Genomic DNA, 23,681 nt, shown 5'->3' with positions numbered 1-23,681 from the left:
CACTCCAACACAGTGAATCAGTGCTTTATTTTCAGCATGGAGAGGTACAAGGCCAGCAGTGAGCTCCAGGGAATGAGCTGGTGTGCCAAACTTCCTCTGGTTCCCTCGGATCCGTGGGATTGAGGCAAAACACGTGGAGAGAAAAGTCCCCAGTGTGTCCCCGAGTGCAGCAATCCCCTCTAAACCCCACGGGTCAGCAACAGCCTTTCCTCTCTTTAGAGATCCTTGTGTCCATTCCAGAGGAGGACTTGGCTCCTGGCACAGGGAGGGAAGGCCACGAATCAGGTGTTGAATTCAGGAGAATCCATGTGGCAGCCCTGGGGAGCGTTGAGGCAGCGCAGACACAATTCCTGGAGCCTGAGCAGTGCCAAGCACAGCCCGTGGGGCCAATCCCAGCCTCCCTGAGTGCCTGAGTGCCCCTGGAATTTATTGCACAATCAGGTGTAAGGCCAGGGCAGAGTCGAGGACACTGATGTGGAAGAATCTCTGCCATGTGCAAGGGGGGGCACAAGGGGAAAACACCTGGATGCTGCCCAGTGGGACCATAAAACATCCTTGCCCCAGCACCCTGAAAGGGTTTATATAGGGCAGTTCATACCATGATCCCAGCCCAGAATAGCTCCAGGGATTTATCCAGCCCCTGACCTCAGCTAATCCTGAGTTACTCCCTGGAAGTGCCAGGGGAGCCTGGATTGCATCAGTGCCTGCCTGTGGTCTGGACACTGTCCTGCCTCAGATGAAGACAGCAGCAAATCTCCCCAGAGCTCAGCACAGGCACAGGAGCTCCTTGGATGGAGCTGGAAGAGCCCCAAGGAGGAACTGGACCAGGGAAACCGTGACAGAGAAATCAGGGGGAACTGGAACGGGGAAATCAGGGAATGAAAGCTTGGCAGGGAAATCAAGGGGAAACCGTAACCAGGAAATCAGGGGAAAACTCGAAGCGGGAGCTTCCCCGGGGCTCCTCCTGCTGTGTGAAGGCAGGAGTGAAGGCAGGATCAGCCCAGGGCAGTGCCAGGCACAGCAGCTCGCTTACTTCTCCTTCAGGTCGTTGTCAGCTTTACCTAAAAACAGGGAAGGAACACTCAGGGCTCGTGTTTCTTCCTCCAGAACCACCTGCCCTTTTTGTCTGGGGGTTTTGCTACACAACATCATCACCATCACAGCCTGATAAGCAGGCCAGCAGCTCTTGGCTGTGGTGCTGGCTGGATTTTGGCCTCTTGAGGCTTTTCCTCTAAATCTTTTCTTCCACAACTTCCCCAGGGAGTGACCAGCAAAGCCCATCCAGCCCCTCAGTGCCACCACAGAGGCTCCCTGCCCTCGCTTTGCACCCCCAGAGAAACCCCCCAAAACCCCTCAAACCCAAGGTTTGAGCCGTAGTCACACCCAGGAGCTCCAGAGGGAGTTCGGGGAGCCTCGAGGCGAGCAGACTGAGCCTGATTTATTCCACGAGCAGCTCCCTGGTGTTATCAGCACGGCCAGAGCCACCCCGCTGAAAGCAGTGCAGCGCACACAGCGTGCCCCCAGAACCACTCCCTGGGCTGGGACAGCTGCCAAGACACAGCCGCTACCTTTCGGGACGAATTTCAGCGAGCTGCTGAATATTCAGAAGCGGGACTGGCCCCTCTTGGGTCCATCGTTGAGGAACTCGTGGCCCAGCCCGTTGCCACACTTGCCACACGTCACCTGGAGAAGCAGGGGGAGAGGTTGGCATCAACGTGGCTTTCCACGAGCTCGTGGAAAACGAACCCAGAGGTTGTTCCACCACCGGGGGTGTTGTTTTTTCCACCCCAAGGCTCCGGGGATCCTCACCTTTAAAGCCCCCGGGCGCTCCTCGCGTTTGGCCACGCTGTCCCCGCGCAGGGTCTCGGTGAACGCTGGCCACGGGGACGAGTGCTCGTACTTGGCCCGGCTGGAGAACAGCTCATGGCCACACTTGGCACACACGTAAATACCTGGGGAGGGTGGCACGGGAGGGGTCAGGGCAGGGGACACGGGACACCCCCGCGGGACTCTGCCCAGCTGCGGCTGCCGGACCCCACGGCACCCCCAGGGCCAGGCAGGGGGGCGGAGGGGCAGCACCCCCACTCCCCATAAAGGTTCCCAAAGGATAGGATCACCCAAAAACAGCTCCTATAGGGACCGACCCCCCGAGTCCCTATAGGAACCCCCCCTCCCCATCGGGGAGGATTCCCCCACGCTGTTGGGAGGACCCCAACAAGGAGCGCAAAGCGGAGACCCCCACCCGGACCCACGGCTGGAGGATGCTCCGCAGAAGGACACCTCCCCTAAATCCCCCCCAGCCGCTCACCCGGGGGGTTCCGCCTTGCCGGGGGACACCCCCTGCCCATCCCGCCGGGGATCCCCCCCGGCTGCACCCCCGGAGCCCTCGGGGAGCCCCTCACCCGGCTGGAAGTGGTCCTTGAACACCTCTCCCCCCAGGAAGGAGCAGAAAGACATGGCTGCGCCCGCTGCCCCGGCCCGTTCCGCCGGCCCTGCCGCGCCCCCCGACACGCCCATACATCGGGCCACCCCCCAGTGTCCCTCCCCTCTCGGGGCCACCCCCGTGTCCCTCCCTTGGTCACTCCTCCGGTCCCGCCCCGCCGCCCCCGTCCCGCCGCCCGTAGAGGGCGCTGCGGCCCCGGCGGTACCGGGGGTGGGGGTCCCGGTACCGGGGGAAGGGGTCCCGGTACCGGGGGAAGGGGTCCCGCTCCGAACCCCCCTTCATCCCCCAGGGACCCTCGGCCCGGCCCGCAGCCCCCGCGCGGCTCTCCCGGAGCAAGGGGCAGCCCCGGGGAAGGACTCGGGAAGGGATGCGGGGAGGGATGCGGGGAGGGATGCGGGGAGGGATGCGGGGAGGGATGCGGGGAGGGATGCGGGAGGGGATGCGGGGAGGGATGCGGGGGGAGATGCGGGGGGAGATGCGGGGAGGGATGCGGGGGGAGATGCGGGGAGGGATGCGGGGGGAGATGCGGGGGGAGATGCGGGGAGGGATGCGGGGGGAGATGCGGGGAGGGATGCGGGGAGGGATGCGGGGAGGGATGCGGGGAGGGATGCGGGGGGAGATGCGGGGAGGGATGCGGGGGGAGATGCGGGGGGAGATGCGGGGAGGGATGCGGGGGGGGGATGCGGGGAGGGACGCGGGGCGGAGCGCGGAGCCGACTCGGGGCTGCGGATGCTCCGGCACCGCTGGTGCGAGCGGGGCGGGCGCCAGCCCTGCTCTGGGCATGTGCAACCGGCAGCGGGACCGCGACGGAGCCTCCGGTACCGGCTCTTCACCAGCAGCGGAACCGGCACCGCTCCGGCCCTGCTATCCCGGCACCGGCATCAGTCCTTGGACCCCGGCAGCAGGACCGACCGGCCTCCACCGGCTCGTCTTCCCCGGCACAAGGTCCGCTCGCAGCCGGCACCGGGACTGACCCCCACGTTATCCTCCCCCGGCACTGGGATCACTGCGATTCCCCGGTATTGCTCCTCCTTCTCCATCACCGGGACCGAGAGACCCTTCCCGGCTCGCCGGGTCCCCCCGGCTGCCGCAGGTACCGGCGCTGCGGGGCCCGGGCCGGGCGGCGGGACCGGGCAGCCCCGGTTACCCCAGCGGGGTTGGTGGCAGGTGGGACTGGGGATCCCTCAGGCACTCCCAGGGCTCTGAGGATGTGTGCGGGCCCGGGCACAGCAGGGACCACCCTGCCCCAGGAGCTCAGAACCGGGGTCACCCGGAGGATTCGGGGTCCGGCCAGGGCCCATCGTGGGTGCAGGGGGTCCCGGAGAGGAGGAGGTGACAGCCGGCATGTGACAAGGTGAGAGCTCTGAAGGTGAACCTGGGCAGGTTCCAAAGCGGCTGATCTGCTGCAGCTTCCTTCTCCTCCCAAGAATCAGCACCACAAATCCCTCTTTGTGTACTTCATCCAAAACCTCTCGGATGAGAGCCGGGCTTAGGCTCCGGTGGAAATGCCCTTCCTTGGAGCAAGAGGAAAAAAAAATTTGGGGCACTTTGGACAAAAACTGTGGTCTGGCTCTGCTGCTGTGGCCCTGCAGCCGCAGCGATGCTCGGATGGATCCCCACTCCCAAATTGCCGAGGGGACGTGTCCGGCGGCCCGGAGCTCCCCCCGGTGCCGGCGGTGCCGCTGCCCTCTGGATGCTGCCGCTTTGAATTAGGTCAGGCTTCATCCCCGGCGAGCTGAGCTCCCGGTGCAGCTCTGGGGATTGATGGCTTGTGGCAGGAGCCCGGGCAGGGGGAGGAAGGGGCTCCGAACCGGGTCACCGCACGGGGGAGAGGGAAGGAGAGAGACGGCGATGCGCTGCTTTGAAAGCGCCTCTCGTAAGATCCACCGAGATCAGAGGAGTGGGATGTCAAGGAAAGCTCTAAATAGACTCCAGGGCCCCGCACACCATCGAGGTGTGGATTTCCAGGCGCTGGAAGGAGCTGCAGCAGACAGAAGGTCTCGGCAGCATCATCCATCTGATTACTGCTGCTCCCTGCAATTCCTACGGTGAGGCTGTGCCGGTGTGCATGGGATGGATGTTGGAAGTGGCTGGATCCTTCCTTCCCCATGGCTCAGAGCTCCTGGGATCTGCAGGGGCTGTGCAGCTCAGGAAGACGAGCAGAGATTGGGAATGGCTGAGACACTCCATGGGAGTGGAGAGGCAGGGCTAGGCTCCAGCCCTGGGATGCACGGAGTGCTGTAGAGGCTTTTGGAGTGGGTCCTGGAGCTGGCTGGCTCTCAGCATCCTGCTGGAGGCATCCCAAAGCCTACCTGGCTCCTTGCTCCCCCAGCAGCACAAAACCCAGGCCAGGATCCACCAGCAAAACCCCTGAGAAGCAGCGATGGAACTGGGTGGAACTGGGAGCAAAGGATGGAGCTGGGATCCCACACTGCCCAGCTCATTGGCCAAAGTCACATTCTGAGCTTGCAGAAATCCCTCAGTTATCTTGGGATAATGCAGAGAGCTCAAGGGACAGCGTCACAGCCGGGCTCTGTCACGGCGTTTTGTTCAGATAATTGGAGAGGGATTTCCAGCTCCTTTGGCTGGGTGAGGAAAGCACTGCTGTGGTGCCATGTCCCCGCCTGCAGCACCACTGCCACCCTAATTAACCCCAGAGGACTGAGGGAAGTTAATGAAGTTGATATTTCAATTAACTCCCTGATTCTACAACCAAAGCAAACACAAGGAGGGCAGTGCTTGCCCGGGAGCCCCCACCGTGCCAGGTTGTGCCATGCCATATGTGACGGGAATGTTTCAGGGGGAGACACTCCAGGACATCAGCCCGAGCTGGGTCACAGCTTGTCTCTGTCAGGTCATGTCAAGACCCGAATTTGAACCAAAGTTGGGAGCAAGGAGCGGAATTTTGGAGCTGGAATCCAGTGGAGAGGTTCACTGATGGTCATGGTTTTGGCGTGTCCACACACAGCAAGGGGGGCACTGTCGTTAGGGGTCCTGTGTCCCTGTCCTGGGCTGGGTGTCCCAAGCACTGCTCCTCAGCAGACATCCATCCCACTCAGCCCCAGTCCTTCCCAGGGATGTCCTGGAAGAGTTGGGATCACCCCTGAGATGTCTTTGCTGGCACCTTGAAATCCACCATCATCCCCCAAAACCCTTGCAAGGACCTTCATGTCCAATTTATCCTGGAAAGAGCACAAAGATCCCCAAAAGGATACTGCAGGGCCACAGGCTGGGGACGAGCTGCAGGCTGGGAGGGGGTTCAGTTTTGGGGCACCTCCACACTCGGTGTTGGCTCTCTGGATCCTGAGGCAGCAGCAAAGCCTCCCCCGGCGCTGCCCCTCCCTCTCGGGGTGCTGGTGGTCCAGCCAGGGCACCCAGCGGGGTCTGTCCTGCTGCCCCCACACTCCCAGAGGTGGCAGCAGCAGCAGCAGCGTAGCCCCCGCTGCACTCGCCGTCCCTGCCAGAGGAGACCTCCCATACAAACCCAGGCTATTATTATCTCTGTCTTCCACCGTCTCTCAGGAAACAGACTTCTTTTTTTTCTTTTTTTTTTTTTTAAGCTTTTAAAACCCACGAGTACGGGAGCGGTGAGAACAGAGAGCCAGGCACGGTGGAGTGGAGCACAAGGAGCAGCCAACCCAGCACTGGGAAGACTCTGTCCCTCTGACCTGGCAGGGACACGGAGCAGGGACCGGGCAGGACCCTCCAAGGACCAGCCCAGGGACATTCTGGTAGGAGCAGCCAGGGGTGATGGGCAGTACTGGGGATACTGGGAGTGGCTGTGATGTGGGACCACTGAGAACCCTGCACGGTGAGGGGCAGTCCGGGCTGCAGTGCTGCGGTGGGAGCTGGACAGGGCCCTGTGGTGTCAGGGAATCACAGAATCATGGAATGCTTTGGGTTGGGAGGGACCTTAAAGACCTTCCCCTGGAGCAGGTCCCCTCTCAGGCCCAGCTCCACTGCTCATTTCCCTCTGCCCACTCCTCGTTCGGCTGTTTCTGTGCCTTGCCAGGTGCCAGCAGTGCCACAGCCCTGCCCACGGGCTGGACAGCACCAGCCAGGCTCTGCCAGGAGCTGGGACCACCGGGACAATCCCCCGTGGATGATTCGGGGTTAACAAGTGGCTCCTGTAAAGGAGAAGCAAAGCAAGAGCTGAGATTATATAAAGGGGGCTGGAGGCAGCTGCGGCACAGGCTGTAATTAATTCCTGGCACTGAGGAGCTCTGAAGATCCAGGGCGGTGCAGTGCAAGCATGAGGCAGCCCTGGGGTCCCTGGGATGCATTTCTGCTGCTGCTGCAGGGCTGCTGCGAGGGGAAGGGGGCAGGGAGGGGCTGAGCACTCCATGGACATGCTGGGAGCTGACTCAGCACCGCGGTGGCCCTGCAGAGCCCGTCCTGCAGATCCCTTCTCCCTCCCAAAATCCCGGAGGGGGCACAGCTCCGAGCAGGTCAGCCCATGGCTTTGGCAGGAGTGCAGCACCGAGGGGTGGCGGTGGCTGCTGGGGACAGGACAGCTCTCCCTTGAGGTCAGGGACAACGGAAACTTTGTGCTAGAATAACTTTTGTCCCCTCGACCGCCAGTAAAGCCAGAGATTGCTGACCGTGCTTACGGAGCATCCCCACGCTGCTCAGGGGCCGCAGTTTGGGCTGGCTCCGTTCGGATCCATGCAGTGCTTGAAGTCCAAACCAGGAACTTTTAGAGGAGCCAGGGAGTGCTGCCCATTGGCCTGGCACCTCTGCTCTCACTGGGACCAGTGGAATATCCTGGTGTGGAAAACCCCCCTGGTCTGGCTGCAGCCCCGGCTGGCATCTCCGGGCTCTCATCGCTAATTGCCTGGCTGAGGTTTATCCTCGTTAGACAAGCGCAGCCACGGAGCTCACCCCACGAGCCATCCCGAAACAGGCTGGAAGGCGCCCATCCCGGAGTGAGGGTGCCGGGAGATGCCCCCGGGCGATGCCGATGGGGGAGGCAGGAGCAGAGCAGGGATGTTGCGCGCCCTGAGGTGACGCGGAGCTCTCCCAGCTCTGACGGCTGCTTCCCCGTCCCTCGGCAGTGCCGCCTGCGATGCGAGCCATGGCAGACCAGGCTGCGGTGGCAGCAGACGCCTCTCCAGCCCTGGCACCGTCCCCGGGCTCACCTCGGCGTGGGGACATCGAGGGCTCGACGCCACACGCCGGCGGCACCAGGGAGGACGGTGGCGGCCGGGATGGCTGCGGGCTCCTTCCCACGGTGGATGGGGACGCGAAGCGTCCCCCGTCACCCCAGACAGGGGGGATGCTCCTGGCCGACCTCCCGCGGGTCCCCCAGCCCCGGCTGAGCCCGGCCAAGTCGCGCACGGCTCCGTCGTCGCCCAGCGCGTCCCCGTCGGAGAGCCGAACCGCGCTGCTCCGGCTGCGCGACGCCAGGCTGGAGGGCACCAAGAGGAGGCTGTCGGAGGCCGTGCAGGAGCCCCTGAGCCGCCTCAGTCGCCTCATGGCCGAGGACAGCAGCCCCACGGGCCGGACCAAGGAGCCGGGGAGCAGCCCCGGGGGCAGCCGAGGGGCTGGGGGACGCCGGGTGCGGGACTGGACACCCTGGGAGCCCACCCTGAACTGCCGCTACGAGATCTGCTCCTACGGGGACGTGATCCAGGTGGTGGAGGTGGCACAGAGAGACACGAAACCCCCTCTGCCATCGCCCGAGGAGCCGCCGCCGCCACGGTCCGGGGGCTCCGTGCCGGGCAGGGCGCTCGCCTCCATCGCCCTGCTCGCCTACGGCTACCTGGTGCTGCCGCTGCCGCCCTACGCCGCCGGGCTCTGCGTGGGGCTGCTCTGCGGGATGCTCCTGGGCTTCCTCGCCATCCTCCTCCTCGTGCCCAAGGCTCCGCCGGTCACTCGGGGACCGTGGGGCGGTCTGCGCCCCAAGCTGCTCCCGGCGGAGCCGCGGGAACCGCCCCACCTGCAGGTAGGAGAGGGGTGCTCCGGGATGAGGGTTGGAGGTGGCTGTGGTGAGAGGGAAGCAGCCGGATTCCTCTTCCCCCTTGTCCAGGGCTGGATGAACCAGCTGCACGTGTACGACCCCGAGCTTTTCCACCCGTCGCTCACGCACTCGGTGCTCGCCGTGCTGGACGGGGCCACCCTCAAGCTGTCCTACCCCAAGAGCAACATCCCGCGCCGAGCCACCTTCGAGGAGGAGATCCTGGACACCGTGTTTGTCAGCCACCGCTGCTACGACCTGACCGATGCCAAGGTGAGCCTGGAGGTCCCTAAGACCCTTCCGCGGGGACCCCCCCCACACCTGAGCCGGTCTCACCCCGCTCTCGGTGCTGCAGGTCTTCCTGTGTCCCCCCAGCCTGGCCCGAAAGAGGACGTGGAACAAGAAATATCCCATCTGTGTGCTCCTCCCCGAGGCGGCAGAGGGAGAGGGCAGGAGCAGCGAGGAGCAGGACACAGAGCTGCAGGGGGATGAGGGGACCAGGAAGGTGGCGGTGGCCGGGCAGGACATGTCAGGGGACTGCAGGGACAGGTGCCTGTACCTGTTTGGGAGGACGGGGCGGGAGAAAGAGGAATGGTACCAGCACCTCTTGCAAGCCTCCCGTGGGACACCCAGCAGCCACGGTGACACCAGGGCAGGTGAGGGGCAGCTACTACGGCCAGGTTTTGATCTGGGCCAGGACTGATCCAGGAACATAATTCCTTGATGGGCAGCAGTGAGCATGGAGGGACATGGAGGGGCACAAAGTGTAGCCAAGAGGGATCAGCTCATCAGCACAGGGTGGGAACAATGTCACTGTCATCGTGGACGGGCATCGTGTCAACCCTGATGCCATCCTGACCGAACAGACTGGATATTAGGAACAAGTCTTACACCAAAAGGGCTGCCCAGGGCAGGGGTGGAGGAGGGAGTTAACTCCTGGAGAGAGTTAAAACCATGTGGATGTGGCACTTGGGGACACCTGTTAGTGCTGGCCTGGGAGGTGCTGGGGAGCAGTTGGATTGATGACATTAGCAGGGTTTTCCAAGCTAAATGATTCTGTGATTTCACATCCCCAGGCATGGGATCAGCTCCACAAAGCAGCGGCAGCAGCAGCGGAGGCAGCGCCGAGGACATCCCATCCACGGATCCAGCCAGGGATGTGTCAGGAAGCACTGAGGAGATTTACCTGGATTACAGCACCTACATGGCCCGATTTGTGCCAGCACAGGGGGCACCCAGCCCGGAGCGGAGCCCCTCTCACGGAACTCTGGGCAGCCCCACACCCACCAAGGTGAGTGGGACAAACCCAGCACTGGGAGCGGGACTTGAGCTCCAAGCAGAGGCTGATGGACCCCAGCCTGTGGTTTGTTTGAGCAGCCAAGCCGTGGGGCAGGGGAGCACAGGACAGCAGGTCCCACTGCTCATGGGGCCACCTCGCTGCAGGGGCTGGTGGCTGCTGTCCCCCCCCAGGTTGGCGAGGACACGGCCAGCATGGCCTGGATGAACGCGCTGGTGGGGCGCATCTTCTGGGACTTCCTCAGGGAGCACTACTGGGCAGAACAGGTGTCCAACAAGATCCAGAAGAAACTGAGCAAGATCAAGGTGAGAGGCAGGAGCATCAGGTCACTCGAGGAGCCCTGTTCCCAAATCCCCATGGCAAGTGGTGACTGTCCCCCGTGGGGGTTTCCCTCTGTCAGCTCCCATATTTCATGAACGAGCTGACGCTGACGGAGCTGGACATGGGCACATCCATCCCCTCAGTACTCAGTGCCTCCAACCCCACCATCAATGAGCGAGGTAAGAGCCCCACAGAGGGACAGGGACCCCAGTGCTGGCTCCAGGACAGAGCTGCCTGCCCGGTCCCCAAAGCTGGGAGGGTTTGGCAGTGCACAAGCAGCTCTGTCCCCCATGGTGCTGATCTGATCTCTCCCTGTCCCTCTCCCTGGCAGGGCTCTGGGTGGACATGGAGGTCACCTACAGCGGCTCCTTGCAGATGACACTGGAAACAAAGATGAACCTCAGCAAGCTGGGGAAGGAGAGCTCTGCAGAGGAGAGTGGCCCTGCAGAGGCAGGCAGAGAGGGGTAAGGAATCTGTCCATGGATGGGCTCATCCTGCTCTTCCTGCCCCAGTGGGGAGAGGCCACTGTCCCCAGAGCACCCCGTGATCTCGTGGGGCTCACAGGGCCAGGCCAAGGCTGATCCTGCTGGCAGACAGCGATGCGGAGTCGTCCAGCGCCGGCTCCTCTGACGAGGAAGATGTCACCACTGCAGAGCCCGCGGGAGCCCCGGGGGAGCGGCTCCCCCCGCCCGGCACCGAGGGGTAAGGGGGTGCTGGGGGTCTGTGCCGTGGGGGGCACGGGGAGGGGCTGGGGACGCCCAGTGCCACATCAGCGCAAGGGAATGGGGACAGTGTCCCCGGCAGGGCACACACAGCGCACCATGGCAGCTTTCAAAGGGGACTCTGTCCCTGTAGGGTGCTGTGGCAGAGGGCGGGGGGACACCAAAACCCAGCAGGGCTGAGCTGGGACCCCTCTTGCTTTAGCCACGTCAGCAGCAACAGCACGAGCCGGAAGATCCTGCGCTTCGTGGACAAGATTGCCAAGTCCAAGTACTTCCAGAAGGCCAAGGAGAACGAGTTCATCAAGAAGAAGATGGAGGAGGTTTCCAACACGCCGCTGCTGCTGACGGTGGAGGTGCAGGAGCTGGCAGGAACCCTGGCTGTGAACATCCCCCCACCACCGACCGACCGTGTCTGGTACCAGCTCTGCTTCCCCCCACAGGCACCTCCTGCTTCCAGCTGCCCTTGCTGCCTGCAAGGAGCCAGCTCCAGGGTTTTGGGCTCATCTTGGGTACCAACAACCCAAGGCTGTTCCCCAGAGGTGCTCACAGACCTCAGGCTCATTTCTCTGAGTCTGCACCCAGGCCAACACACATCTGGGGATCCTGAGTTGTCACCTCCCTAAAACCCTGGGCTGGGCTGTGCCACATCTTTGTCAGGTGATGCTTTCTGGCTCTTTCCCTTCCCTTCACAGGTACAGCTTCCGAGTGCCCCCACAGCTGGAGCTGAAGGTGCACCCCAAGCTGGGTGAGCGGGAGGTGACATTCCTGCATGTCACTGAGTGGATAGAGAAGAAGCTGAAGCACGAATTTCAGGTGCCTGTGTTGTTCAGGGGCTCAGCAAACCCTGCAGAAACTTGGGCATTGCTGCCATCGGTCAGAGGCAACCTCAGTTCGGGCCAGTTGTTTCTGCAAAAAGCCAACACCTGGCCTGGTCTGGCCAGCTTGAAACAGTGAAGACGCAGAACCCAAATAATGAGCTCATGGGCTGAGGAAAAGTGATTTCCTCCCATCATTTGCAGGCCTGCCCCAAGCAGGGAGGGTTTGGGGTGTGAGGCAGTCCCAGGCAGGAACCCTCCAGAAGGGCTGAATCCCCCTGTCTGTTCTGGTTTGGGAGATCTGCCTTCCCAAGGGTTTGTGTTCAGCCTCTCACCTCTGCTCACAGAGCAGAAATGTCCCCACAGATATTTAGGGCCCCCAAAAGCCACCCATTTGGATGGCTTCAAAATACTGGTCCCTGCCCTCTGCTGTGACCACCTCTGCAGCCATAGAGGTGGCCAGGGCAAAGAAAAACTGTCCCTGCTTGTCCCCACCCTGATATCCAGAGCTGGGACCCTCCTGGGGCTGGTGATGCCAGGGTGGGAGCCCAGGACCTCCAGTTCACAATCCTGGCTCTGACCTGGGCGTGGCTCCTGCCAAGCCACCTCCAGGCAGTGTCCCCGTGGTGTTCAAACCCACTGATTTGTTATTCTGGATTCCTCTTTGCAGAAAATTTTGGTGATGCCGAACATGGATGATCTCATCATTCCCATCATGTGCTCTGGCCTGGATCCTTGGCCACCTACCATGGGACTGCCCCAGGACCTGCCAGCCAAGGGGAACAGGAGGCTCTGAAGCACAACCCCAGGGGCAGGGACACTGCCCAGAGCTCAGGGACCTCACTGGGACACGGGGACAGCCGGGGCCTGGCCACTGACTGCACCCAGGGCTGTGCCTGGATTCATCCTCATCCTCTGCTTCTGCAGATGAGCCTCCTCAAATCCTGCAAGCACACATTCAGGGCACAACCAGGCTGCTGGAGACCCAGGAATTCCATGGCCAAGTTGCCAGGACTCCTGGTCGAGCAGGCAGCTCTGGACAGTGGAGGGCTGGGCTTCCCACTGTCGGTTCCCAAAGAAGGTGCAGGACACCAGCATCATGGCACCAAAGGAGTTGGGATCATCACTGATCCAAAATTCCCAGCTCCAGGGCATCCCCCCCTCCCTGTAGGCAGCTGGGCTGCAAGGAAAGCATGGGTGGGAAAGGTGAATAAATCCATCACTGGCCAGCCCTGCCTAGCAGCCCTGGTGTTGTACACATATTCCCACCTCTGCTGAGGATTCCAGCCAGGATCAGGGGGCTTTGAGCAGGGAGAAGCCCCCAGGTTGTACCTTTGGCTTGGCAAAAGCAGTGCTGGAAGTGTGTGGGAGAGGCACTGAGGTCACAGTCAGGGAGCCTGGGCAGAGGCAGGTCATGGGGAGGCTCTGTATTCCCAGTGGAAACTGGGGCAGAGGTGCTGGTGCTCTGCTGCATGAGAGGAAGGGGAGGCTTCATGGTGATTTGGGTGAGTGGGAAAAATTCCCTGGGCAAAGGAAAGGGAGGATCCAGAGGACAGAGCAGGCATTTGGCTGTCCCAGCTAGTCCCTGTCCATGTGGGCCAGTCCCAAATGTCACTTTTCCCATCCCCACCTGCTGAGAAGCATGAAAACAGGCAAGACACCCCTGCAGAAGGACAGAGGGAGCAGGCATGGCTTGGAGCCCCTTTATTGCAAGTGCCCAGTCAGGCAGCCTTGGATCTCCATCCTTAGAGCTCTTCCTGCACACCTGGCTTCTCCTTCACCAAATGTTTCTTCTGGGGGCCCTGGAAGAGAGCAGAGAGGAGAGTTTGGATTTAGGGACACACAGACCTGGCCTGAATGGCTGTGTCAAACAGAAAGGCAGCTCTGGTCAGCAGCTGAAAAATGGGATTATCTCACAGCAAATCAATCCTATGGGAGAAGGTGGCAGGAGTTACTTATGTCCCTCAGCTTCCAGACAAATGTGATGCTTTACCACAGAATCCATGGGGCAAAACAGCAAAGAAAAGATCTGCACCAGGGTCAAACCTCCTCCTGTCACCGAGCACCTTGTCACAGCGGCTCAGGGCTGGCAGTGACACAACAGGCTCCTGACACTGAGCTGAAGGAAATCAGCTTAACCTCTAAGGAGCTCTGCAAAGGCAGTGCCTAACCAATCCCCCTGCCTGCACTAAGGAGGCTTAGCCAGCTTCACATGGCATTTGTGACTGACAGGCCAGATCCAGACCCAGTTTACATCTGCTTGGGACACAGGCAGTTGTTTCTTTCCCTTCTTCTTCTCCCTCCCCTGGTTTACTCAGTGCTTCCTCCACTTCAGATTCAGACTCACACCAGCCTGGTGAAGGCTGCAAAACTATTCAGGAAACTGCTGCATTTGGATTATTTCATTTTTTTTTCTTGCCCCATATTTAAGGAAAGTACATTGCTTGGCCTTCTTGAAAGCTTCTGACAAAAGCACCCCAAATTTGTATCTGAATTTGACCCAAACCTTTTCCTCTGAGAACATTAAAGCTGCAAATCATTCCAAACAAATCAAAGCAGTGCACAATTCCAAGTGAAAGGGACCATATGGCCAAGACAGTGCCTGCCAAGTTAACTGCTTGTTTAAAACTTCCCGTGGTGAATGGGAACTGGTTGCCCATATGGTCTTTTATTTGTTGGTTGTCTTGGATCACTCATACAACCATCCTGTTCTTCCTTAGCATAATTTCTGCTGTGTGAACTGAATTCATGTCTGCCTTTAGGTAAGAGAGACTCAAACATTCATTTGGCTGTTGTTGTATCAAGAAACAGATCACAGAATCATGGAATCACAGAATCCTGGAATGGTTTGGGTCAGAAGGGACATACAACTCATCCAGTTCCACCTTCCTGCCCATGGACACCTGGAACATGCTTGGTTGGAGTCAGTCATTTGCTGTGGCCCCACGATGAGCTGGAGGCACCCTGAGGAACTCACCATGAAAGCTCTCTTTTCCTGAGCTGTCTGGAAGCGGCCATGGCCAAATTTGGAAGTGGTGTCAATGAATTTGAGCTCGATGGCTTCATGGGCCCGGCGGCTCGTGTGCACCAGGAGGGACTGGGAAAGAACAGTCACAACATCAGGTGAACCATCACAGAAAAGTTAGGACAGCTGGTCTCATGGCAGCAGGGCTGGAATATCCTCTAAACAAATATCTCCTCAAAAATCTGTGTCCTCAGAGCAACACCCTGGTGCTCAGGTGGTGGAGAGCTTGCAGGGCTGCTCTTTGCTCAGCATTTCACAGAATCACAGAATCACAGAGTCATAGAACCAGCTAGGCTGCAAAAGACCTCTGAGATCACCAAGTCCAACCTATGACCTGACACCACCTTGTCACCCACACCATGGCACTGAGTGCCACATCCAGTCTGTCCTTAAATAGCAGTGACTCCACCACCACATCCCTGGGCAGCCCATTCCAATGCCCAATCACCTTTCTATGACAATCCAGAGTTTCATTTCTGAAATGAACCACAGCCCTTAGAGCTCTAAAGGTCTCCAGCTGCATCCACCTGCCAGTGGCCTCAGCACTACACTTGTGTGTGACACAGCACCGGTGGCCCTGCTCAGCATTTGGAGGGTTCTCCACGTGGGAAATGTGTTCCTGGGGAGCTGGAACCCATCCCAACCTGGTGCTCTCACCTTGCGGAGGGTGAGCACGCGTTTCCTGGTGCCCACCACGCAGCCCTTCAGCATGAGGAAGTCATTGTTGACCTCCCCGTAGTGAGGGAAACCACCCTGTGGGGAGAGCAGAGGGGTTGGTGGGCAGGAGAGCTGGCTGGGAGGGTCAGGAGGGTCACAGCCCTGCCACCCCTCAGCCCTCACCAGAGGCGTGATGGTTTTCTCGGTGATATCGTAGTTCGTCGAGGCGTTGTTCCTCACCACTTTGCCATCCTCCACATGGATCCCATGGCCAATGCGGTAAATCTGGGAGCAGACAGGCAGTGGAGATGGAGACCCTCCTGCCCCTTTGCTGAGGAGCTTCACAGGGTGACAGGAACCCCCACAGAATCGCGTGGTTTTCACCGAGGTGAAAAGCCCCAGGAAAAGCACCAGGAAAGACATGGAGATGGCCAGGGGGATGCAGGGAGCTCAGGGCAGCGTGGGAAGGAGGATGGTGACACCATGGGAGGCCTGAGGGAGCTCCCCTGGGCCATACCTTCTTGTTGATCTCGGTGCGGTGGTGGTAGCCCTTCTGGCCAGCCCGGGCGATGGAGTAGCCCACTCGGGCCGGGTGCCAGGCCCCGATGCAGGCCACCTTCCGCAGGCCCTTGTGTGTCTTCCTGGGCAGCTTCTTGGTGTGCCAGCGGCTGGTCACCCCTGGGAGAGTGGGAACAGTGGGCAGGGTCAGCAGGATGGGGCTGGGGCTGGGGGAGCACAGTCCCACTGCTCTCCTGAGGGACATTCCCATTGCTCCCCTGAAGGAAATTCCCATTGTTCTCCTGTGGGAAATTCCCACTGCTCTCCTGCTGTTCTCAGAGGAGATCAGGAGCGGTTCTCACTTCCCAGGGCTCTGGTCAGACTGGGAGATGTTCCATGCACACAACCAGGGACAGACACGGCCCTGCACATGTGGGATTTGTGAGACATTCCCACCATCACAGGATGGTTTGGATTGGAAGGGACCATAAAGACCATCCAGTTACAGCCCCCCGCCAGGGGCAGGGACACCTCCCATTAGACCTGGTTCCTTTATGTACTGTGTGTCTCCCCTGAGCCTCCTGGGAGGCCTCTGGGCACAACAGACAACACAGCTTTCACTGGCCTTAATCTCAAAGAAAATCTTTTCACCTTGTCAGGTCCTTTGTATCTACATCAGAGGTGCCCCTGTTGAATTTTTCCCTTGCTGGAATCCCTGAGATTAAGAAAACCGAGCCCTGCCACAATAGAACTGGATGTCATGCTTAAGATCCTGAGGCTCTTCTTTACTCCCTCTACAAAAAGTTAGGGGTTCTCAGTGTGGTTAACACTCTCCTAGCCCAAAAGCACCTGATGGGCAGAGCCATGTGAGACGACAGCCCCAAACCCCTGCACCTTTCATGCCGTGCCCCTTGGTCACGCCGATGACATCGATCATCTCGTTCTGGCTGAAGACACTGTGCACAGAGATCTGCCTCTCCAGCCTCTCCCGGACCCAGTCGACCTTCTCAGCCACTGTGCCCCCATTCAGCTGGATCTCCATGATGTGGGCCTTCTTCTGCCTCAGTGGGAGCAGCCTCATCTGCAGCACACAGTGCTTTAGGGTGACACGTGGCCCCTTGTCAGCAAGGGCAGGGTCACTCACAATTTGTGAGGGGCACAGGGGTGAGCAGAGCCACTGCTTCACTTCTCTGCCACAGTCACCCCGTTTCATAGCAGCCCCGGGTCAGCAGCTCTTTGTATCTGGGGCTTCATGGAGCCAACTCCTCGTCCTTGAGCCCAGACACCCAGTCTGGCCTTGAGAGCCAACTGAGCTCTCCCCCAGACTCCAAAGCAGCCCTTGACTCCAGGGATCAGCATTAAAATGGGCTCCTGTGTATCCAGCAATCAGCTTCTGGCAAAACTGTGCCTGCCTGTGGGGTTATTTTTGCCCAAAACATTTGACACCAGTTGCTAATTTGAGGTGATCATGAGGTCCAAGGTCCCTTGCTGACACAGGACTCAGGACCTGCCCAGGATCTGCCCTCCTCCTGCTCTCCCCCATGGGGTGTGTGGGCTCCCAATGGGATGTGGGGGCTCCCCAGTGTTCCCAAACCACAGCCCCCATGGCAACCCTGGAGCAGAAAGCTCTGGGAAGGGACTGGGAGGTCAGGAAGCAGCAGGAAAGGTCAGCCAGCACCTCCCATCTCACACCCTCTGCTCTCCCAGCCTCTGTGACCCCCTAAAACACCCCCTGATCCCACTTCCAAACCCTTCAGAGCTGAGGAAGCCCCCGAGCCCCCCTGCCCATGCTGGGGGGAGGCTCTGACCTGTGTGTGCATAATGACACGGATGACCTTGCAGTACTTCTTCATGGCTGCAAAATCCTTCTCCAGCTGCTTTTTCCCAGCCTCATCCTGCCATTTTTTGCAGTACTTGGTGAACGCCTTCTTCTTGCTCTTGTGCCTAGGGACAGAGGTGGTTTAACATCCATCAGAGCTGGAAAAGGGCTTGTGACAGTGCAGAGAGGGGACAGGTCACCTCGTCAGCCACCTCCTCGGAGACACAAGGAACCTGTGGATACCTGAGCCTCACCTGGCTGTCAGGACCTTGAGATGGGAAGAGGGAAGTGGATAACGAACCGTGAAAAGGGCTTGTTCAAGGGTAATTCAAACCTTTCTGCATGAGGAATGCAGTTGTCTGCCACTGACTCACTCAGCACCATCAAAACACAAAATCAGAGGCAAAATCAGAGGCAGGAAAAAGCAGGGATCAGAAGCTTGCGGTGGGTGGGTCTCCATGGCACTGTTACAGGAGACACAATTCCTACAGCGAGGAAATTCGTGTTTTCACTTCCCTCTCTGCTGAGGGATGCTGATATTTATGAGCGCCAGGGGCCACATTCCGCATCAGCTTTCCCCCCTGGCAAATCTGGTTTGAGTCCAGCTCAAGGATTCCAGTTAACTGGGGAGCCCACGAGCCTGAGCTGCAGGAGGGAAAAGGAACCTGCCATACGATATTGTGGAGAGAGCTAACTTGGTTAGGCTATTAGAATAAATTTACATATGCAAACACTGCTCCCCATCATCCGCCCGTTTGCAGCGTCCCTGTGCATGACTAAATAGGCAGCAGCTTCCCTCCACGGGAGCTGGGCTGTTTGGGCATCCTGGAGAGCCTGTGGAATTTCTGCCAGAGATGTCTCACAGGGAGCCCCCAAGGAAATCCCCACTTTGCGAATCCCAGAATAAACGAGGTTGGAAAAGCCCTCCAGGATCATCGAGTCCAACCTGTGACTGATCCCCACCTTGTCGCCAAGAGCACTGAGTGGCACATCCAGGGGTACCTTGGACACCTCCAGGGTGGTGATTCCTCCATTTCCCTGGGCAGTTCCAGTGTTTAATGACCCTTTTTGGGAGCACCTACCAGTTCTTGTAGAAGCGCCGCCGGCACTCGTCGCTGATGTGCTCAGCAAAAACAGTCTTGAAATTCCTCAAGCCCTTGGGTGTCTCGATGTAGCCCACGACCCCCACCACCACCATTGGGGGGGTCTCGATGATGGTCACAGCCTCTACCTCCTCCCTCTTGGAGATCTCTGCAAGACAGCAAAGGGAAGTGGTGCCCAGCATCCTCTGGGATCAGGTCATTCCCTGGAGGATTCCTGCTGTCACAGAGAGTGCTGGGGGGCAAGGACATGTTCAATCTCAGCCAGCCCCAGCCTTCCCACCTCCCAAACCACCACTCGCCATCCCAGAGTGGAGAGTTCCAGGAACTCCCTGTGCTGAGGCGGCCTCTGACCATCCAAGATCTGGATAGCCAGGATTTTGCCTAGAGCTCAGGATTTAACCTAGAGCTCAGGATTTAGCCTAGAGCTACCAGGATTTAACCTAGAACTCTGAGTTCCACCACCCCTTTCCATAAACAGCCTTTCCCAAGGAGCCTTTTCCCTCCTTTCCCTCGTGGATGTGGCCACTGCAGCCAAGCCTTACTGAGCCCAGGCCGGTGCACCTCCCGCACAGTGTGGGTCATTCCAGCCTTGTAGCCCAGGAAAGCTGTCAGGTGAACTGGTTTGCTGGGGTCATCCTTGGGCCAGGCCTTCACCTTCCCTCGGTGCCGGCGGCTCCGTTTGTGGGGCAGGAAGCCCAGGTGGCCGTGCCTGGGAGCAGAGAATTTGCGGTGGGACTGCGGAGAGGAGAGACAAAGGGAGGCTTCAACTTCCTGGGAAATGGGGTAAAGGGAAACACAACAAAAACACAGCAAAAATCCCTCCCCCTTTCAGATGGGAGCGCTACAGAGATTCTGGGATCTTCCCTGAGTCGTAACAGGGCAGGATTTTGTTCAAGCTTCTGTCATGTACATGGAAAAATGGCATGGAATACTGGAATGGTTTCGGGTGGGAAGGACCTTAAAGTCCAGTCAGTGCAACCCCAAACACCTTCCACCATCCCAGGCTGCTCCAAGCCCCGTCCAGCCTGGCCTTGGGCACTTTCAGGGATCCAGGGGCAGCCACAGCTTCTCTGGGCATCCTGTGCCAGGGCTGCCCACCCTCACAGGGCAAGGATTTCTTCCTAGTACCCATTCTAAATCTACTCCCTGTTAGTGTGAATTTACTATATTTACAGACAAATGGTGCCACTTAAATAAAAAAAACTTAACATGATCTCCCTCCTTCAGCTTCTTCTGAAGGACTTTGAAGGAGAAATACATTCTTTACTAGGTTTGTCCTTCTGTCTTTGCTCTTATGTCTATGCTCTTGACGTTTTATTTTGTATCCTGTAGCACCAAAAAGGCCTGCTTGGAATTCCTGGGCTTTGTTTCATCAAGGCAAATTGGCACAAAACAAGCACAGCCAAGGATCAGGAAAACAGGGAAAAGGATGCCCAAAGGAATGGGTAACAGGAACATGCACAGATGTTGAAAGCCAGATAACAAGAGATAAATACATAAACCTCAACCACAAGCAGCAAAGGGTTAGTCCTGCACCCACTGAAGCTCCTTCCTAGCTCAGATCAGTCGCATCACCCGGCTGTGCTTTCCACCAAGCTCATTTTCCAGCCCGAGTGGAGCTCTGAGGATTCTGACCCCATTCCAGCAGCACCAGCAGGAGCACAGCCCAGCCCTGCTCGCTGACCCTCGCCCACCAGCGACTCCAGCAGAGCTGTACCAACCATGGGATGTCTTCAGCCCGGGCCAGCAGCAGACAGAGGCTGTCAGGGAGTGCCTCCCCAGATTAATACTTAAGATGGGTATGGGTCTGAAGACACAAATTTAGCCACTCGCTTCACCCGCTGCGATATTCATTTCATTCCTGGCAGGTTGGACACGACAGTTGTGGTGTGATAAAGGTCACTTGCTGCTGGCTCAGTTTACGCTTCTCCCTCCTGAACAAGTCTGATGTGAATGGCAGGAATTAGGGCAGCTTCCTGAATTAGGGCAGTTTCCAAAAGGCGTACCACAAAACCCAGAGCTGTGAACACCTGCACCAGGTGCCTCTAGAACGGACTGAAAATCTCTCTGTCAACACAGGCTTTGTGATTCTGTTATAAATGAGAAACAAAGAGTCTTGATATTTAGCAAAATTTAGATCACTTTATTTGATATAGATGGAGCAAGCAGCGCCGGGGAACGTGAGGGGTCACCGCCCACTCCACACTTGGTTTGCAGCCTCTTCTTATAGTACAGTCTCTTGTTGTAATTTTTAACTTTGCCAGGTAAGCAGTGATGGTCGAATAAACACGTGTAAAGTCTTTGGGCGATAGTCAGTCTCACAGATAACTATCTGGTCTTGGTAGATAAAAACCAGCAAAAATTGGGAATTCTGGTCTTTGTAGATAAGCAGCAATGATCAAACGAAGGCAGGAAATCTGATTTTGCAAAATCTGTCAGACTTTCCGATAGTCCAATAGATTTTGCAAACTGGTAGTAGATACAACTTATTTAGAAAACATAATATTCATAACAGGGGGGTTTAAAACAGAATGTTTTAATAATATATTTTCCTCTATCTAATGTCCATGCTTCACTTCAGACCTTAGTATTCTGGTTTATGCAAACCCCAATACTTTTATGATGAACACGAATCTTTTATCAATTATCACAATTCTGACCAGAAAAGAGATCGAGACAATACATCTCGGAATCACAGAACAGTTTGGATTGGAAGAGACTTTAAAAATCATCCCAGCCCAGGGCCCAGCCTCTGCTTCGGGGCCCAGAAATGGCACCAGAGGAACGGACAGAGACTGAGCCCAAGAAGTTCCACCCGGACATGAGGCAGAACTTTGTCCCCGCGCAGTGACCGAGCACAGATCCCCCAAAGTCTCGCTCGCCGGGGATATCCCAAAGCCCCCCTGCTCACAGTCCTGTGCCATGTGCTGTGGGATGGCCCTGCTGAGCAGGGAGGTGGGACACATGGGACACACTGCGAGCTCTTCCAACCCGACCCACCCCGGGGCTCCGGGATGCCCTCACGGCGGAGGGCAGCGCGGACTACAATTCCCGGCGTGCCCCGGGGCCGCCGCCATGTTCAGCGCCCGGCCCCCTCAGGGGTCGCCGCCATATTTCCGCACTCCCGCCCCCTCAGGGGTCGCCGCCATCTTTCCCCGCCGCCGCCGCGATGCCGGAGGATCACGACTGGGAGGCGTATAAGGTGCCTCCGACCCGCACCCCTGTCTCCGAGGGGACTACGTCGGTGCCCAACCCCGTCAACTACTTCCAGGCCGCCTTCAACTATGTCCTCGACACTCCCATCACCTTAATCCGAGGTACCGGCGGGACGACACCGTTCTCCCACGTCCCCCCGTCCCACTCCCCGTGGGAGTTGAGCTGCGACGCGGGGACGGGGACACCGGGGTGGGCTCACCGGGGCATGGGGCAAAGGCGTGAGGACACGGGCACCTGGACATGCAAAGGACACATGCAAGGACACAGGGACGCGGGTCCTGGCAGTGACAGCACGGGCAGAGGGATGGGACACTGGGACACAGGGATATGGGACATTGTCAAGAACACCGCAGAGACATAGACAGGACAGATACGGGGACATGAGACACGACATGGACACACAGCATGGACGGGGGACATACAGCATGGACAGAGGAACATGGGACACTACACAGACATGGAAACATGGGACACAGACAAGAACACTGTGTTGATAATGGGACAGGGACATGAGACAGCATGGACACTGGGACAGATAGAGGGACATCAGGACAAGGGACACAGCTCGGGCACTGGGATAGGTGCAGGAGATACAGGGACAGCATAGACAGGACATAGGACAGAGCAGAGAGGGACAGACACACAGCTGGGCACGAGCTGGACACAGGAACGGAGCCACTGCTGCTGCCTGGGGAGGTGGCACTGGGCAGTGCCAGCCCTGGGGCTGTGCTCCCCCTTGATGCTGGTGTGTGACCAGGCTGTCCCTGCAGGGTGGATCGAGAAGTGGCAAAACAAGACTAAGTTCTACTACTACCACCAGAAGTTCCGCCGTGTGCCTGACCTGAGCGAGTGCCTGGAGGGTGACTACCTGTGCTACTATGAGGCCGAGGCTCAGTGGAGGAGGGACAGGTACACCCACCCCTGGACTGTCCCCAGGCGAGGTCACAGCAGAGCACACAGCTCTGAGACCTGCAGTATTTTGGGGGATGCTGAGGCAGCACCTCCAGCCCACCTCATTACACATCAGTGTCCTGCTGTCACTGCAGTACATCTGGGCATGGTGGCATTAGGGACTGGGACCCTGAAAGTCCCAGAACTGACATTGCACAGGGTGTCCTCACCCCTTGGTTCAGCTTTTCTGTCATCTCGTGGCTGCTGTTGCATTGCTCGCCCTCTTTCCTGCAGGATGGTTGATCAGGAAATCGTGGAGATAGTCCGGGAAAGGCTGGCTGCGTGCAAGCAGAGGGAAGGGCCCAACCAGTTCCAGAACTGTGCCAAGGAGATGGAGCTGCTGGCACAGGTCACCAAGGCCTACCAGGACAGATGTGAGTGTGGCAGCAGCACACAGGGAAAAGGTGTTAAAACCAGGGAAAGGGGGGTCTGACACCACATCCCTCACTGTCAGGGAACGCAGACTTGGGGGAGACACTGCTCAGGCATTTCCTTTCTTTTTCAGATGGTGACCTGGGTTACCATGGCAATGCGCGGACATGCCTGATGAAGCAGAAGCACAGGATGATGGAGGAGAGGAAAGCAGCACAGGAAAAGGAGCAGAGCTAAAACGGTTCCTCCCTCCATGGTGCTGGTATCCAAGTGCATGTTGCTTTCTTGACCTCTGGTGGTGTTGACTTCCACAATAAACAGACACCTGTACAGTTGGGATCTGTATTCATTCTTTGAAGAGCTCTGCAAACCCTCAGCTCCAGGCACTTGGGGCTGTCAGTATTTAGGTTTGCCCTCTGGATCTCTTCTCTCCTCCGTGAGCCACCAGAACTCTCTGCTGCTCTTGTCCCGAGTAAAGATTGTGTG

The 23,681-nt window shown here is 58.5% G+C and overlaps 4 protein-coding genes across 4 annotated transcripts; 2 read left to right on the top strand and 2 right to left on the bottom strand.

Moving 5' to 3' along the window:
* Positions 1 to 1,029: 1,029 nt before the first annotated feature.
* On the bottom strand, positions 1,030 to 2,457 carry MSRB1 (methionine sulfoxide reductase B1). Its single transcript, XM_062503732.1, has 4 exons — positions 2,403 to 2,457; positions 1,810 to 1,952; positions 1,569 to 1,683; positions 1,030 to 1,061 (listed from the first exon to the last, which is right to left on the bottom strand). Exons 1-4 carry the CDS (start codon positions 2,455 to 2,457, stop codon positions 1,030 to 1,032), a joined length of 345 nt encoding a protein of 114 aa, XP_062359716.1.
* Positions 2,458 to 7,508: 5,051 nt separating this feature from the next.
* LOC134050559 (testis-expressed protein 2-like) lies at positions 7,509 to 12,350 on the top strand. The gene is made up of 11 exons (XM_062503701.1): positions 7,509 to 8,387; positions 8,472 to 8,672; positions 8,755 to 9,055; positions 9,476 to 9,690; positions 9,843 to 10,001; positions 10,097 to 10,196; positions 10,349 to 10,481; positions 10,582 to 10,719; positions 10,942 to 11,154; positions 11,432 to 11,552; positions 12,225 to 12,350. The coding sequence occupies exons 1-11, from the start codon at positions 7,509 to 7,511 to the stop codon at positions 12,348 to 12,350; spliced, it is 2,586 nt and encodes an 861-aa protein (XP_062359685.1).
* Positions 12,351 to 13,299: 949 nt separating this feature from the next.
* Positions 13,300 to 19,388, bottom strand: RPL3L (ribosomal protein L3 like). The gene is made up of 9 exons (XM_062503673.1): positions 19,199 to 19,388; positions 18,636 to 18,804; positions 17,543 to 17,678; positions 16,629 to 16,815; positions 15,754 to 15,914; positions 15,420 to 15,521; positions 15,237 to 15,332; positions 14,532 to 14,651; positions 13,300 to 13,356 (listed from the first exon to the last, which is right to left on the bottom strand). The coding sequence occupies exons 1-9, from the start codon at positions 19,236 to 19,238 to the stop codon at positions 13,300 to 13,302; spliced, it is 1,068 nt and encodes a 355-aa protein (XP_062359657.1). The 5' UTR covers positions 19,239 to 19,388.
* A 2,405-nt stretch (positions 19,389 to 21,793) lies between these two features.
* On the top strand, positions 21,794 to 23,524 carry NDUFB10 (NADH:ubiquinone oxidoreductase subunit B10). The gene is made up of 4 exons (XM_062503646.1): positions 21,794 to 21,973; positions 22,643 to 22,781; positions 23,058 to 23,197; positions 23,329 to 23,524. The coding sequence occupies exons 1-4, from the start codon at positions 21,826 to 21,828 to the stop codon at positions 23,430 to 23,432; spliced, it is 531 nt and encodes a 176-aa protein (XP_062359630.1). The 5' UTR covers positions 21,794 to 21,825; the 3' UTR covers positions 23,433 to 23,524.
* The last annotated feature ends 157 nt before the right edge of the window (positions 23,525 to 23,681 follow it).

This window comes from Cinclus cinclus, chromosome 16 (genome assembly GCF_963662255.1).
Source record: "Cinclus cinclus chromosome 16, bCinCin1.1, whole genome shotgun sequence".
NCBI classification, from domain to species: Eukaryota; Metazoa; Chordata; class Aves; order Passeriformes; family Cinclidae; genus Cinclus; species Cinclus cinclus.
The sequence above is the reverse complement of the archived record's forward strand: the minus strand, read 5'-3'. Positions and strand labels throughout refer to the sequence as shown.